Raw genomic sequence first — 15,197 nt, 5'->3', positions numbered from 1 at the left:
CTGAGTGTTTATGTGTCAGCTGAACAAATCACATGGAAACGAAAACAAGGGTGTTGACAGTTTAAAGTGTTACGGGAGACTGCAGCTCACGTAAGGCTAATTTAATTCTAACATCTGTATAAATCATGATATAACGCTCTGCTGCAGAGGAGTTTAGGGACATTTCAGGTCATTTTTTTGATAAGTGAGGATGGAGGGAAGATGTGCAACAGCTGCTGCACAGTAAAACTGAATCTAATCTAAAACTGTCCACATTAGATCAGTGAGGAGACAAAGTGATTGTCCTGCTGTCTCTCCTTCATGTGTGACACTGTTATATTTATGTTGATTAGTAAGACCTTTAAATGCAAAGAAATAAACATCTATCAGAAAGAAATGTGACACTGAAAAAAGCTGTAAGTTGAAACTAAATCAGTGGCAGTTCAGTTTATTTTAAAGTCTTAATAAATGAACAGAAAAGTGTCTGTTTCAACTCTGTTCCAGGTCATCTCAGGTGAGGAGGGAGGAGGGAGCAAATGCAGCAAACTTTGCTAAGAAGACAAATAATATGGCTCATCATACAACACTTGAAAAGATCTGCTGGACAGGTTGTTAGTTCAGGGTTAAGGTGGTGCTCTTATTTACCAGCAAATGTTCTGTCATAACATGTACAGTATTACAGCAAAGATAAACTCTAAAAGCAAACCCACATATAGATTTTTTTTTTTTTGGTTCAGAAACATCACTGCCAGACTCCATTGATAAAAACTTACTAAATAAATAATTACTTAGCAGAACACTGAGCCCAGACATTTCTGCCTCTTAAAACAAAGTTTTTCTTCGCCACTGTCACGCAGTGCTCATGTTGGGAATCGTTGGGTTTCCTGTAAATAATAATAGTAGTAATGATTGTTCAGTTTGTTCGCTGCTAAAAAATATTTGGTGTCCTAATTTATCTTTGCTGTAATATCACACCTGTTATGACTGCACATCTTTGTAGAACATTTCCCTGTAAGAGCAGTAAGCACCACCTTAACCCTGAACTAACAACCTGTCCAGCAGATCTTTTCAAATGTTGTATGATGAGCCACATTATTTGTCTTCTTAGCAAAGTTTGCTGCATTTGCTCCCTCCTCCCTCCTCACCTGAGATGACCTGGAACAGAGTTGAAACAGACACTTTTCTGTTCATTTATTAAGACTTTAAAATAAACTGAACTGCCACTGATTTAGTTTCAACTTACAGCTTTTTTCAGTGTCACATTTCTTTCTGATAGATGTTTATTTCTTTGCATTTAAAGGTCTTACTAATCAACATAAATATAACAGTGTCACACATGAAGGAGAGACAGCAGGACAATCACTTTGTCTCCTCACTGATCTAATGTGGACAGTTTTGGATTAGATTCAGTTGTATTTACTCTATGCATGGCTCTCTGCTGAGCTCTCACATCTCTGGCTGCTGCAGGGACAGGGGGAAGGCGCTCCTCTTCCCCCGGCTTGCCGCCTGCACCTGTGCCTGCAAGATCATGAATCTGATAGGCTGCACAGGACTCCAGACACACGTTGAACATGAGAGAGGCACAGAGAAGCCTGCATTTGAGCATGCAGCGGTAAATAACAATGTCTGCAAACTATGACATCAAAACCAGCAGCTTGCAGACACAGATGAAAGATGTTATCAGGGGGCTGAAGCATCAAATAATTTCAAACGTTTTATGCTCTGGGTCTGTTAGCCCCTCCCTTTTCCCTGCGAGCTGAACATCTCCTCGGGCACACCCAGCTGTTGTCGGTCTCCCTCGTTACAGGAGGAACTCTTCGAATGAAACGGCATTACAGTGACCCACAACTCAAAAAGAAAGAACGTGGGACGGGGGTGTAAAAGTGGTGAGGCGAGGGTCGGTATATAATTCTATTTGTAGGCAAATGTTTGGGCGAATCACTAACAATTTGTTGATTTCTGATGGAAAATAAGTAAATACAACCTCTACAGTAACTGTTATTTCATGAGTACCAACAACACCTTAATTTCCTTGTTATATTTTTGTCCTGGTGAGGCACACATAAAGTTTAGTTGGCATATGATGTTACCACTGGTGATTTTTCCAAAAATAAATGTTTCCTGGTCAGGACAAGTACATTATACTGAGGTGTTCCTAATTCTTTGTCGCTCTCGTGCCAGTCCAGCACAACACCACTAACTATGACCTCAATGCTAACACTAAACATCTATATGCATCATTAAAAAAAGCCTTGATGGCAGAGCAGTTGTATTGGATTGCTTTAGACTGAACAAGTGTACCTAATAAACTGGACACTTAGTACTTAGCACTTGTAGGTTTTCCCCAAGTGAGAAATGCATTTGCTTCCTCCTCTCATGTTGATCACATGTCAGATGCCTTCTGAGTAACCTGCTTTCTTGTGTGCATGTTGATGCAGTGATTACGACCTTCACTGATGGGGTAAGGCAGCCTGACAGGCAAGACTCAGGGCATGAAAGTTAGCTCTGAAGTTATTTGGTGCTAAAGTTTGTGTTTCTGGTGTGATCAGCTCAGTTTTGTGTGAATACTTGTTTATACTGCAACCTGCATATCCTTGATTCCAGAGATTCAGATGGGACTTCTACTGAGGAAGTGACACAAACAATGAATTAAAAAAAACATTTCCTCGTGTGTTTCCTCTACATTCTCTGCATCTGCTTCCTCCTCTGGTGTCTCTAAACTGAGAGAGAAGTGTTATTCAACTTTATTCATTTTGTCTCAGGTTGTTTTTTTTTCTTCTTTCTTTTTTTATTTTTTGCATTTAAAAGTTTGACACTTCAACAAACAAAGTTTCTTTGCCAAACACTTGCCGATGCCAAACAGAACATCGAGATAATGAGGAAGCAAACTTATTTCCTTGTTTCATTTACATATCATTTTGTAGAAAGGTGACATTTTACACAGAATCTACAGTAATGTTTTCAGTGAGGACCCTGGGGTATCAATGGGATCATCCTGACGCCAAAAACAAAAAACTGGAGAAGACTGCCACTGGTTTTCTGGACTAACAAAAAATGATGTAGTCCAGTCTGGACTTCATTGTAAGTGAAATGAAACTTGGCCACAGCTAATTTAATCTACCATCTGAGACAGTGAATGCATCAATCAGCATGGGCTACAATATAAACCTGCTACTTCCTGTGTGCTAAAAAGTTTGGAGATGAAAGGTTTAATAAGAAATCTGATTGTGCTGGGACATGAGCACACCTGTTCATTTTGGCTGGGACTCTCCCATTGACATCTAAATTTAAAAACGTGTGTGTTTCCTTGTTGTCTCTGAGGGGGACCCCCTCAGGTTTCACATACTTAACATTCCAGTAAAATGAAGACATTAGGTCACTTTAGGTATAAATATATGGAACCGCTGACAGTCCTCATCCAGGACAACAGCAGTTTGTTCACCCTCTGTGTGTCAGGCATCACTGACAGCAAAGGTAAAACCTCACAGGTCCACCGATTTCAAACAATAACAGCAGATTTGTCAATTAATTAATTAGTTAGTTAACTGTGAATTAATCTGCAGCAACTTTTGATTTAATTATTCAATTGGTTCAGAGAAGTAGAGAATTTTCTTTGTTGTATCATTAAATATCTTTTGGTTTTTGCACTGTTGGTCTTAGAGGTAATTCAAAGTTATTACATTGGGTTGAATAAACTTTTCCAACATTTCACAGACAAAACAATTAACCAATTAATCAAATATAGATTCAGTCCTAATGACAATGGCTAAAGTTTACATGTCATGTAATGTAATGAATTGAATTTTCCAACATGGTCATCTACTGTATCTCTTCTGTTGGCTGTGTTCAAAAGAAGATGCTGTTTCTTTGCAGTGTTAAACAATGGATAACTCTGAAGTTTCTGTTTTCCTAGTTTTTATAGTTTTAAATATAAAATAACACTTGAGTTTGTTTTTGTATATTTCTTGATTTCTGTTTTTATATACTCACTTGTCTCTATTATTCAAACACTTTGAAAATACCAAGAATATGTGATGAGATGTGGTTTTGATGTTTAAAATCCTGATCCAGGAAACACAGAATATGCAGACACTCCTAGACAAACTAAGAAGAAACTGGCCTGTTCTGAGCTCATAGCAGCATCTCAAGATTTATTTATTTATTTATTTATTTATTTATTTTTAAACCAGAAATCCAACAGAAAAAAGGCTGAAAAACTGAAGTGTTCTTACCTCACTCATGCTCAGAGGTACATTTATTCTGTCTGATGTTTTTCCACAGATGGCATCAGCTTTTCACTTGGTTTTTCTCCTCTGTTTGAGCAGCGGACTGTTGGTTTCAGGATCTGTGAGTGTTAAACAGTTTGATATAATAATGTTAAAAACTAGTTAAAGACCAGTCTGTGTAGAGTCACGTAATAACTTCACTAAACATCACATTTACACGTAAACATCTGTCATCACAGTCACTAACAGTGGAGCAGGAAAGTTAAATATGACAATTTGATGTTTTTTTTTAGGTAATGAAACATTTTTGAATCTTGAGCTTTAAAACTGATGAACTGGGATTTCCTTGTCGTCCTTGTACTTTGGGAAATCATAAAGGAAATTGAACTATTTTCTACCATTCTTTATGGAAAACTAATATCCATTAACTGTAAACACGATCAAGATTTGTAGATGTAATGATCAATAAAAACCATGATTAGTCACATCCCTGATGATGAACAAAACAGTTCCTGGTCAGTGGCACAGCACCATACCTAAAAAACTGAAGATTAAACCAAAAATCCAACAATAAAAAAGGATGGTAGGTGAGTTACATGCAATGAAATATTAGATAAGTGTGAATTCCACCCTGATTTAATGAGTGTGTTGTTTCTGTTCACAGTCGTCCGTCAGAACTAAACGCTGGGTGGGAGGTTGGTAGCTGTGACTTGATTTCTGCTTGGATGTTGATCAAATAAATAGTCACATCCCGTTTCCTTTTAGCCTGTCTAACATAAGAGTTGTGTTACAGGCTGTCCTTCTGGTTGGACTCGCTACGGCCAGCGCTGTTTCTTCGTTGACACCAGACACCTGACCATGGCTGAAGCAGAGGTACTTTGTTAATCGCTCTTCGCTGCCGTTTGTATTTCTTCTCACTTCTCTTAGCGTACGTGGTCTGACACAATCCACACTCTCTCCCCGCTCAGCTCTCCTGTATTAGTCACGGTGGGAACCTTGCCTCAATCCACAGCTCCTGGGAAAACTTGTGCATTAGACATCTGATTTACCAGACGTGCCGCGCATATGTGACTGCCTGGATTGGGCTCTTTGACGCGATACAGGTGAGACATTTTTTGGACACAGAAACAAGAAATGAGCGATGAGTAACTTCTTGTTGCATACTGTATACACTTTTTACAGCTCAATTAATGTGTATATGCAGGTTTTTTTAAACATGAGTAAACCCAACAAAAAAAAAGGTGACTGACTCCTTTTCCATTGGCAGCAGACAAGTTTGTTTTTTGTTTTTTTTCCTGGTGTGTTGCATTCAATGTCACAAACGTGCCAGGAAAACAGCAGTAGAAAGTCATGTTTCCAACACAGCTGATAAATACCTGTGACTACTACAGAGTCAGTGTTAGTAGTATATCAGCAGGTTTGTGTCAATTGCATCAGTGACTGTGACCATGGTTGTGGTTATGTTAGATAGCAAAGCAGTTGTTCAGAAATCAGCTCTCTGTTGCAGGAGGGGAAGTGGATGTGGACTGATGGTTCCAGGGTTGCCTACACCAGCTGGGGCAGCGGGGAGCCTAACAACGTGGGCCACGGAGGAGAACACTGCACGGAGATTAACTGGGGAGGTACAACTGCTACTACACTCAGATACCTGAATGTAATGAAATGAAACCGATGAAGCAAAAATATATCTTTATAGTATAGTTATGTGGTGTATTTCTACTTGTCTTGATTTGCCTGAAGAATAAGGATTTTACACTGGAGACATTTAAATTCTCTCTGATCAGTAAGACAAGCGCAGAGACTTTTATGCTTTCTTAACCACCGATTCTTTTCTTCCAGGGTCGCACTACTGGAATGACATCCCATGCCACTTTAGGAAACCTTTTGTTTGTGCCAGAAAACTCTGATGTATCCCACCACCCACTGTCATACGTGTGCCATTATTTCCTCTTTGATGTCACAGTGCGATAATAGATGATTCACTTCTAATTTACTGCTTCCAAATCAAAGTCTTCCACCTCAGTGTCACTCCCCTGATTATTCATTCTTAGTTGTGTGAATCCTGACACCACAGGAAAGTGTCTCACTAAACTGACTGAACTGTAATCTGAGAAACATGATTGATTTATGATTTTTTTTTTTCATTTATTGTCATATATTAACACAATGTAATAAGGGTGAATAATCTGAAAAATGAATTACAATGGAATAAAAATAATGTGAAAGCACAATGTGTTCCTGTTATGAAATCTTTTTCTATTTTACCTGTGTGAACATTATTAAAGTGAGAAATGAAGGAGCTGATCACACATCAGGAGGAAGTGTAAATAATATCAAATATATGTGACCACCGGCTTCAAGATTAAGAATTATAAGCAGATTTTAGTTTGTTTGCTACAGCCACAGCACTTCCTGCTCCGACGGCACCCACAGATCTGCTGCAGCATGTATGCACATACATTCAAGATAAAAGAATCTGAGATCGTTCCACTGAAACACAAGCAGCTGAAGTCTGCATGTTTGGGATTTACCAAGAGACGGAACTTACTACTTTCACTTTTTTCCGCTCCACAGAAAGCCCTCACTATCAGATTACTTCACGTTAACTTCCTGAATGTTTAAACAAAGACATGGTTTAATGAATGGCATGTTGAATTTTTTTTACTGCTTCCTTGCAGGTGACAGCCGTGGCCAGAAGCTTCATGTTTTCAGGTTGTCTGTTTATCCGTCTGTCTGAAGGGGATATCTCAGAGACATCACGAGGGAATTTCTTCAAATTTAGATCACAAGTCCATCGCAGGGCCAACACATATAGACAAACAACTACTCACAACCACATTCACACCTACGGGCCATTTAGAGTCACCTGAATGTCTTTGCACTGTGGGAGGAAGTACCTGGAGAGAACCCACGTAGGCACAGGGAGAACATGCAAACATGAACCGGTCGAGACAGACAGCTGAGGTGTCTTCCCGTTAAAAAAGGAGTTCCTCCTCTCCACTGTTTCCACGTGCTTGCTTGTGGTGGGAACAGTTGGTTTTCCAGCCACTGTTCAAGGGGAGCCCTGGGACCTGACAGCTAACGGTGAGAAGTTGCTATAAGAATGCAAAGATCTAGCATCAATGTAAAGATGCAATAAGGAGAAGACGGTTTACCAAACACACAACAGAGCACACACACATGGAAAACTTACACTCCTAACATTAATGAGCCTTCACACTGAACACAACAGGTAATGAACATGATGATTTAAGTCTGGTGACCTATGGAAAAAAGCTACAGGGATCAATCAGGAGACACACTCGACATCTGAGCGATCATTTACCAGACGGAAAAAAGAGCCTAGGCAATTGTCTGAAGAATGGGGAGAATGGACTAAAACAGACAAATCAACAAAGACCCAAGGATGTATACTGTATCTCCTATTTCGTTCCCTCTTTCCCTCTTGTCGCTCATGGACAGCCCCAGTGTTCTCTGGCATGAGGATGCTATGTTTTATGTTTCAGAGGCACAGGAACATAACAAGGTATATAAAGACTGACACATTCTTCTACATGGCCCAAGAAACAAAGAACAAGGTCAGTAACTGCTGCTCTGTCTCAACTCACGAACCTCCACACTCACACTTTGCATTTTTGGACACTTCATGGCTTTATCCTCCTACATCAGAGCAGGGCCTCACTAATGCTGTTGCTGTTGTAGCACCATACAAACGGTTATAGAATAATATGCTCAAAAAACACAGCTATGTTCAGGTGTCTGGATACTTCTGTGTAACTTGTGTGACTGTGTCGCAGATTCTGGCTGTGAACCTTGATGGACTCAGTTTGGCTCTCGCTGCTTCATTTTCTACCACATGCCAAAGCAGTGGGTCGATGCAGAGGTATAATTAATTATTCCTGTGATGCTGATTATCCTCTGAAGTAGCTTAATGCTAAAAACAAATCAGTCAAACAGAGAGCAAAGTTAGCTATGTAGAGTTTTGTCTGTGTGGTTATAAACATTGATTTCTGACGGAGCAAATTAAAAGGAGGAGAGAGGAGGTAAAAGACAAAAGTGCAGCTATATTCTGAAGAATTATAATATAACAACTCCTCTGCATGAACTGATTCTTTGTATTTAAAAACGAATACATGGCGTCGACACTTAATCATGCTCTGTGTGCATGGACACGATATCATAAATAAAGAGCCTGTAAACTCTTTTCTGCCAGGAGGAAGTATCAGTTACTCAGAGACTCAGAGAGAGTTTCAGGAACAATACAAGGTCCAATTTCGAGGAACAACTCAGTTTTCAGTCTTAAAATAGTGGTTCACTTCAGGCTAAATCACCATGGTAACTGATTCTGAACGGCAGATTAACTTCAGAGGATCGGATCAAAACCTGTCACCAGCCCAACTACTGACCAATCACATCACTGGAAAACTAGAGTCGTCATTTCTGCAGGATCCCAACAGGGACAGAGTTTACAATAAAGTGACAAATGATAAAGATCAATAGAGCAATAGAACTCTGTGGAATCGTTTTTCCATATGTCCACAACAGAGCTTCTAACAAACAGAGAGAGAGTTTGTCACACTAAATGATCCATTGAATGAGAAACACTCTGACATTACTGTCACTGTTTATCTGCATCACAATAAGTCAGCCATCAGACTAAAAGAGTCCAGTCATGTGATCATAATGTTCACATTTCACCTTGTTAAATGTCATTTTTGGACGTCGCTAGAACTGAAGTGACATGCAGCTGTCAGTGTCCCGGTGCCAGACACCACAGGACACCCCTCCTGTAGCCTTAATGATGGAAGCACAACTGACTAAATCTTCAAAACAAAACGGAACTTTTATGGTCTGATGAGATCAAATCAGGTTATCTCTCCAAACCCATACATCACCACATCTGTTTGAACTTCATGTCATGTGTCATGTGTCATGAGTCATGTGAAGAATGGGGAAAATGAACAAATACAGACAAGTCAACAGAGACTGAAGGATGTGCTGTATCTTCTCTTTCATTCTTGCTGCTTGTGGGGAGGCCCCATGTTCTCTGGCATGAGGATGCTCTGTTTTACATTTCAGAACCACAGGAACATAATAAGGTATATAAAGACTGACACGACTGTCTTTCCACTGGAAACCTGTCGTCTTCTTATCTGCTCTGCCTGCCAACACTACAGCAAAGGTAATTATATCTGAATCCATTCTTAATTATCTGTCTATATTCAGTGTTCACTTTACTGGGGATTCATCAAAACACAGAATTTCTACTTAATTTCTAGTTTAATTATGACCTGCACTCAGCTGTCAGCTTATTAGGAACACCTGGCTAAAAGAGTTAAAAGTTCTAATGTTAAAGATCATGAAGGAGGATTTAGTGCAGGACTGTTTAAGCTAGTTTAAGCTACATGCTCCTAATAAACTGACAACTGAGTGTATATATGTTCTGATGCTACAGGTAATTTGAGTACATGTCTTATGTGTTGTGTTTTTCCTCAGATGGCTTCAGGTTGTCAGTTGGTTTTCTTCCTCTGTTTGACCAGTGGACTGTTCTTTGTAGGAACTGTGAGTAAAACTTTTACAGAAGTTTACTTTTTTAAATTCTCGGGTTGTTACCAGCAGCTAGTTTAAATCACTTAGTCTACAGCACATCCCTCTGTCGTCTGTTTGACCTGTCCAAACCTGTGAACATGACCCCTACTGTACATCACTATGGTTTACAAAGCAGAACTCCAGACTAACTTCTCCTCCAGGTAACACTGATGCTCCTTACTGATTATTTTAGGAGCACCGTTTAAATCGACATTCAATGCAGCACATTCAGATTTTTCCATGTTAACTATATTACTGATAAATGCTTCGGTAATAAAACGATAATTTACAGAAATAACAATGCGTTGTTTTATTTCAAAGTGTTATTAAAATCTACATGAATGATTTAAGTGGCCCTTTGGGAGAAAATAAAGTAATCCTTCACATTTTTGAGAGTGATCTCACTGTGCACAATAAAAAATAATAATCACAAAACATCACTGCTTAAACCAGACTTACAGTGAAGTGATTTGCTCATCAGCCTAAAGTCAGAGTGAAGCCTCTAACCAGCTGTCATATTTTTAACACAAATAAATACTGTTTCTAGATCAGCAACAGTAAAATCACAGTAAACCTGCTAAACAGGTGGCTTGATTAAAAAAAAAAAAAGAGGTAAAGGCCAGTAGCTTGTCCTTCTCATTGGACTTGGAGAGTATCAAGCATCAGTCGCAAGTCACACTGCTGCTCCTCATAAAATTAAGTCGCACTGCCTCCAAAAATAGTGACCAAATGCAACTAACTGGTTGCAGTCTGGAGCCCTGCAAAGTAAAGGACAACATGTACAACCACCCTCCACCTAGTCACTTCTGTTACAGTGTCTAATATATACTACGTGAAAAAGCTGCTGCTGAGGTAAAAGTGTAAATTCCCAGCTGATTAAATGATGTGTTGGTCATCTATCTTTCCAGGTGTTGGCCCAGGACACAAACGAGCAAGGTCAGTAACTGCAGGAAATGCACAGGTTTTACTGATAACATTATCAATAAATCCAGTCCCATTTCAGTGTTCTAGTGAGCCAAGCCAGTGAGCCCACATGCATGTTATCAGCACCCTGAAACGTGCACACCTAAATGGAATGCAGCCACGAATTCTTCCTGGATGTTTTTGCGCAGTTGCACACACCATTATCTGTGACTGAAATCTCTGCTCTCAGTTGTGGCCAAAAGTATGTGGACTCACAAATGTTTTGGTCTGGGTCTGTTCCTCATGATTTTGTCTGAACACTACATCAGAGCTGGACCTCATTACTGCTCTAAATCCCTGAGAGTTGCAGAATAATGTGCTCAAAAGTCATAAATGAGTGTAATTTTACGACAACTGTGTCGCAGATTCTGGCTGTGAACCTGGATGGACTCGGTTTGGCTCTCGCTGCTTCATTTTCTACAACATGCCAAAGCAGTGGGTCGATGCAGAGGTACTTGCTGTAATTATGATCATCCTCCGGCTGTCGCTCAGCAAAGTTACATCATGTTGCTTAATGAGAGTCAATGAAGGATTCAAAAAGTCTCTTTCTACTCTGGCTCCCTCCATCTCATTCTAATATCTCGGTTTCTCTCCCGTGTTAGCATGCCTGTATTAAAGTCGGAGGGAACCTGGCCTCCATCCACAGTCCTGAGGAAAATGTCTTCCTCGCACAGCTGATTGAAAGAGTGACCGGCCATCGTTTACACACCTGGATCGGGGGCCACGACGCAGTGAGGGTGAGATATACATGAGTTAGTGCTCACTCTACAGACTGTTATATATGTGTCCCACTGTGTTACATTACATTCCCTCTTCCTCAGGAGGGAACATGGTTGTGGAGTGACGGCACAGAGTTCGACTATGTGCGTTGGAGTCTCGGGGAGCCCAACAATTATGGAATAGAGCACTGCATTGAGATGAACTGGGGAGGTACAGATATGATTATTTGACTTTGTGGTGTTAGTTTATATTGTGGAGTAATAGTTATAATAATTATTATTGGAACAAAATTTCATCAACATATAAAATGGCAGAATTTACCTTGATAGAAATATAACAACTAGTCGATAAATGTTTGGTATAATTAATTTACATAGTATGCACAGAAGTGAACAGGAACAGAAGTATGCACTGCACAAGTTAGGTTTTATCAGTATAATGTTTTTTTGTGTTCCACTGTTTTTAAAACATAATTTAAAATTTAAAACTATAATTAATCATCTGGTTTCATTAACTTTCACTCAGGAGTAAAAATCATCCTTTAAACTCAAAAGAAATAATGATTTGACATTTATCATAATAGTTATTGATAGCGACTGATGTGAACATTTTTATCAGGATTAGCAGGTGTATTCATTAGACCTGTCTGGATAATGAATATGAAAGAATAAACACGTTCTTTGTTTTTCTGTCTCCACCTACAGGAAACTACTGGAACGACCAGAAGTGTCACCATGGAAAGCCTTTCGTTTGTGCCAAGGACCTGTGATCCATCGCACCGCAATGATGGGAATCACTTCCTGTGTAATGTCAGGCTTTAGAGACACCAGCATTACCTCTACAAAGACTTACAAATTCTTTTGATTATTGATTCTAAATCTTTTATCATCTGAAAAGCGTTTGACCTCAGGGGAAAATGCCTCACTAAGCTGATTGAACTAGAATTTAGTCACTGAGTTTCAACACACAGCTGTAGTGCTGCAGTATCCCTGCTGTACACTGAATATATCACACTCAGTGCTTTGATTAAATGGTTGGTTTCTCTTTTCTCATTTATCACTAATTGTAACGTGTAAAATTATATTTTGTTTCAGTCAAAGCATTTCACTGTCTGGTCTTGATTCCTTGCATTTGAATCAGAAAATAAAATGTAAGAACTGTTTAAACAGTTTACTTCAGAGACAATCAGAGACAGACAGAGTGGGAATGAAAAATAAATGAGACAATATTAAATTAAAACTGCACCAACAGACCACAATAATCTATATATAAATAGAGTGAATGAATAGGTATAATTTCAAATTAGCCCATTTCATGCCATAGATGATAAGAGCTAGATGTGTCTGATAAAAGGGGCCAGAGGGGGAACTATTAATTAATCTCATCCACATGGGAACAATAAACAACAGCAGAGCTTTCACACAAGTAAAACAGCGAGATTCAGGTCAGAAAAGTGAAACTCTGAAGGAGCTTTCTTCATATTTTCAGGAAGCAAAGGTGTCAACATGCTAATCAAGCCAGGACACAGGAAACAGGAAGTACATTATCCAGTCACCAAACTGCCTCACACACAGGTACAGAGTTAATGAAATACAGCTCTTACCTTCAGAGTCTTTCTTCACCGTGTGTCTTGACTTATGAAGTCCTCAAAGTCCGCTGAGTTTAAGAAGGAGGACTCAGAGGCGGCCTCGGGGTCATATCCAGGTCAGGTGTCTGTTAACGTTGGCGGTTTGGTTATTTTCAAAGTAAAAGAAGCTGCAAACGTGGAGCTAACTTGTTAAATTTCCACTTAACTTTAAAAGAAGACATCGGGTGAAGGACAGGTGAACCTCTCGACGACATTTAAAGTGAATTTACGTCGAAGTCAAACAGGTGTGAAGCAGCAAAAGCAGGCATTCAATTGTAACGGGCCGCAGGTCACCAAACTGCACAGAAGAAACAAGATGGCGCCCAACGTCTTCGTCCGTCACGGACTGAGGAGCCGACCAGCAGCATGACGCTCACTGGTTCCGCTCGTTTCACTGGTGGCCACAAGCTACAGATTTTTCATGGTGGTGTTCTGGTGTTTTCTGCCCAAAATTCAGAAATATATCGCTGTTCACTATAAAACTAGATTGTAAAATGTGATGTTATTGAATATTTACAGGAAAAAAAGTGAAATATAAAAACATTAGTGATCAATCAACAATAATAATAATAATCTGTTAAGATCTGTACTGAGAAAAACTAACCAAGTGTTTTTAGTGTTCAGTCTTCAAACTGTTGTTAAATAATCAGTTTTAAGAGAATGCTCTTTAGTGAAAGGTCTTAATTATTATTTATGTTTTGTATATATTCAATTAATCAAAATTTTGTGATGATTTCAGGGAGATGACATTGTTCAGTATCAGTCTATCAGAGTAATTAAAGTCTGACACAATAATACACAACAAAGCATCATTAAACATCAGAGCTCTTTATTTTAATCTCAGAGCAAAACGTGTTTCTTGTCACATCATGAATTCTGTCTGAAATGATTCTTGCTACTTTTCTCCAGCGCTCCAGATCTTCTTCCCGTTATTGTCCAGAACCAGCTGACCTTCATTAGTCAGGGTCAGGCGCATTCTGGTGGTGTGTTGGTTTGAGAAGGTGCCAGAGGCCCAGACTGGGTGATCTTCTTTGGTGTACATGACCAGGTTGGTGTCCTGCTGCAGAAGGATTCGGAATGGGTTTTTTCCGCATGTATCTGATGCCCAAGTAGGACGCCAGGTGTAGATGACAAAGTTGCCGTCATGCTGTGGGAGGAGAAGAAATAATGTCCAGTTAGAAAGTCTCAGAACATCTCTGTGTTTACAGAGAACAGAAGTTCTTTAATATGACCAAACACTTGAGATTGAACCATGTAATAATCAACTGGCCTAGACAAAGAAAAGATCAGTTGTTTCCTCACCTGAAAAATAGCTTTGTAGTTGCCATTTTCACTCAGGAGGTAGTCCCCCTGACGCAGCTCCTCATCAGTGCTGATGGAGTTTCTGTTCATGGTTCTGCTGACAGAAGAGTGAAAAACTGTTTAGTAACTCAAATGTTCTGTTTTCAGAGGCCTCCTTTCATTGGCTGTTAAAGCTCCGACCAGCTGAGAGAGAGATTAAAATATTTAGATCCATATTATATTTAAATTCATCTGGATCTTCAAGGAGAAAAATCCTCTTACTTTCTATAAATAAACCTCAGATGTAGAATCTGAGCCTGTGATTCATGAGGAATACCATTAATTACAACAGCTTCACTGTTATTATTCTGCACAATTAAGATTCTGAGCTCAAATTCTTCAAACGTTGGAACAACTGAAAGAACAGGAAACAACTCACCAGCTGTAGCAGCTTCTTCTGTCTGAAACAGGTGAGCAGGCTGTAGATGTTCTGGACTCAAACCAGTCTGCTTTATATGTCTGCTGGAAAACAGAAGGTGGGGTTAATTCGCTCTTTATCCTTTTATCTCATGAGAAGGAATTTCTTTGGAAATCTCATGTTCACTGAAGGAGGAAGAACTCAGGTTATTCACCTGAGTAAAAATACCAACACAACGATGTAAAAACTCCTGAAGGTTCTGCATTTAACAACCTGTTTATAATAGAATCAGCTGAATGTGCTGTTGTGCAGTAAAAAGACAAATATTTCTCTTTGAATTTTAAAGCAGCATGAAGTGAAGTCATTTGTATTTAAGTACAGTATCTGAGTAAAT

The 15,197-nt window shown here is 39.3% G+C and overlaps 3 protein-coding genes across 4 annotated transcripts; 2 read left to right on the top strand and 1 right to left on the bottom strand.

The window, feature by feature from the left end:
* Window positions 1–4,223: 4,223 nt before the first annotated feature.
* On the top strand, window positions 4,224–6,427 carry LOC108873275 (galactose-specific lectin nattectin-like). The gene is made up of 6 exons (XM_051071475.1): window positions 4,224–4,326; window positions 4,870–4,900; window positions 4,999–5,078; window positions 5,174–5,308; window positions 5,713–5,827; window positions 6,045–6,427. The coding sequence occupies exons 1-6, from the start codon at window positions 4,261–4,263 to the stop codon at window positions 6,110–6,112; spliced, it is 495 nt and encodes a 164-aa protein (XP_050927432.1). The 5' UTR covers window positions 4,224–4,260; the 3' UTR covers window positions 6,113–6,427.
* A 2,806-nt stretch (window positions 6,428–9,233) lies between these two features.
* LOC108873279 (galactose-specific lectin nattectin) lies at window positions 9,234–12,579 on the top strand. The gene is made up of 7 exons (XM_018661454.2): window positions 9,234–9,387; window positions 9,702–9,767; window positions 10,703–10,730; window positions 11,123–11,208; window positions 11,360–11,494; window positions 11,579–11,687; window positions 12,182–12,579. Exons 2-7 carry the CDS (start codon window positions 9,702–9,704, stop codon window positions 12,244–12,246), a joined length of 489 nt encoding a protein of 162 aa, XP_018516970.1. The 5' UTR covers window positions 9,234–9,387; the 3' UTR covers window positions 12,247–12,579.
* Window positions 12,580–13,916: 1,337 nt separating this feature from the next.
* On the bottom strand, window positions 13,917–15,083 carry LOC108873284 (comitin). Of its 2 annotated transcripts, none has more exons than XM_018661459.1 (4): window positions 15,018–15,083; window positions 14,825–14,907; window positions 14,407–14,503; window positions 13,917–14,251 (listed from the first exon to the last, which is right to left on the bottom strand). In XM_018661459.1, the coding sequence occupies exons 1-4, from the start codon at window positions 15,066–15,068 to the stop codon at window positions 14,000–14,002; spliced, it is 483 nt and encodes a 160-aa protein (XP_018516975.1). In that variant the 5' UTR covers window positions 15,069–15,083; the 3' UTR covers window positions 13,917–13,999. The 2 variants fall into 2 exon arrangements, with proteins under 2 accessions (XP_018516975.1, XP_018516976.1); XM_018661460.1 differs by having other exon boundaries at window positions 14,825–14,904.
* Between the last annotated feature and the right edge of the window lie 114 nt (window positions 15,084–15,197).

Source organism: Lates calcarifer, linkage group LG6 (assembly GCF_001640805.2).
Source record: "Lates calcarifer isolate ASB-BC8 linkage group LG6, TLL_Latcal_v3, whole genome shotgun sequence".
Taxonomy (NCBI): Eukaryota; Metazoa; Chordata; class Actinopteri; family Centropomidae; genus Lates; species Lates calcarifer.
This window is presented reverse-complemented; position numbering and strand designations above follow the sequence as displayed.

What these genes read in the sequence shown, in the direction of transcription:
- LOC108873279 (XM_018661454.2), top strand. Translation starts at nt 9,702, where the DNA reads ATGGCTTCAGGTTGTCAGTTGGTTTTCTTCCTCTGTTTGACCAGTGGA. An exon ending in CCAGGACACAAACGAGCAAG is followed by an intron (nt 10,731 to 11,122) that starts GTCAGTAACTGC and finishes ACTGTGTCGCAG; the next exon opens with ATTCTGGCTGTGAACCTGGA. An exon ending in CATTGAGATGAACTGGGGAG is followed by an intron (nt 11,688 to 12,181) that starts GTACAGATATGA and finishes CTCCACCTACAG; the next exon opens with GAAACTACTGGAACGACCAG.
- LOC108873284 (XM_018661459.1), bottom strand. Translation starts at nt 15,068, where the DNA reads ATGCAGAACCTTCAGGAGTTTTTACATCGTTGTGTTGGTATTTTTACT. An exon ending in AGAAGAAGCTGCTACAGCTG is followed by an intron (nt 14,504 to 14,824) that starts GTGAGTTGTTTC and finishes CTCTTCTGTCAG; the next exon opens with CAGAACCATGAACAGAAACT. An exon ending in ACTACAAAGCTATTTTTCAG is followed by an intron (nt 14,252 to 14,406) that starts GTGAGGAAACAA and finishes CTCCTCCCACAG; the next exon opens with CATGACGGCAACTTTGTCAT.
- LOC108873275 (XM_051071475.1), top strand. Translation starts at nt 4,261, where the DNA reads ATGGCATCAGCTTTTCACTTGGTTTTTCTCCTCTGTTTGAGCAGCGGA. An exon ending in GACTGTTGGTTTCAGGATCT is followed by an intron (nt 4,327 to 4,869) that starts GTGAGTGTTAAA and finishes TTCTGTTCACAG; the next exon opens with TCGTCCGTCAGAACTAAACG. An exon ending in GGCTCTTTGACGCGATACAG is followed by an intron (nt 5,309 to 5,712) that starts GTGAGACATTTT and finishes TCTCTGTTGCAG; the next exon opens with GAGGGGAAGTGGATGTGGAC.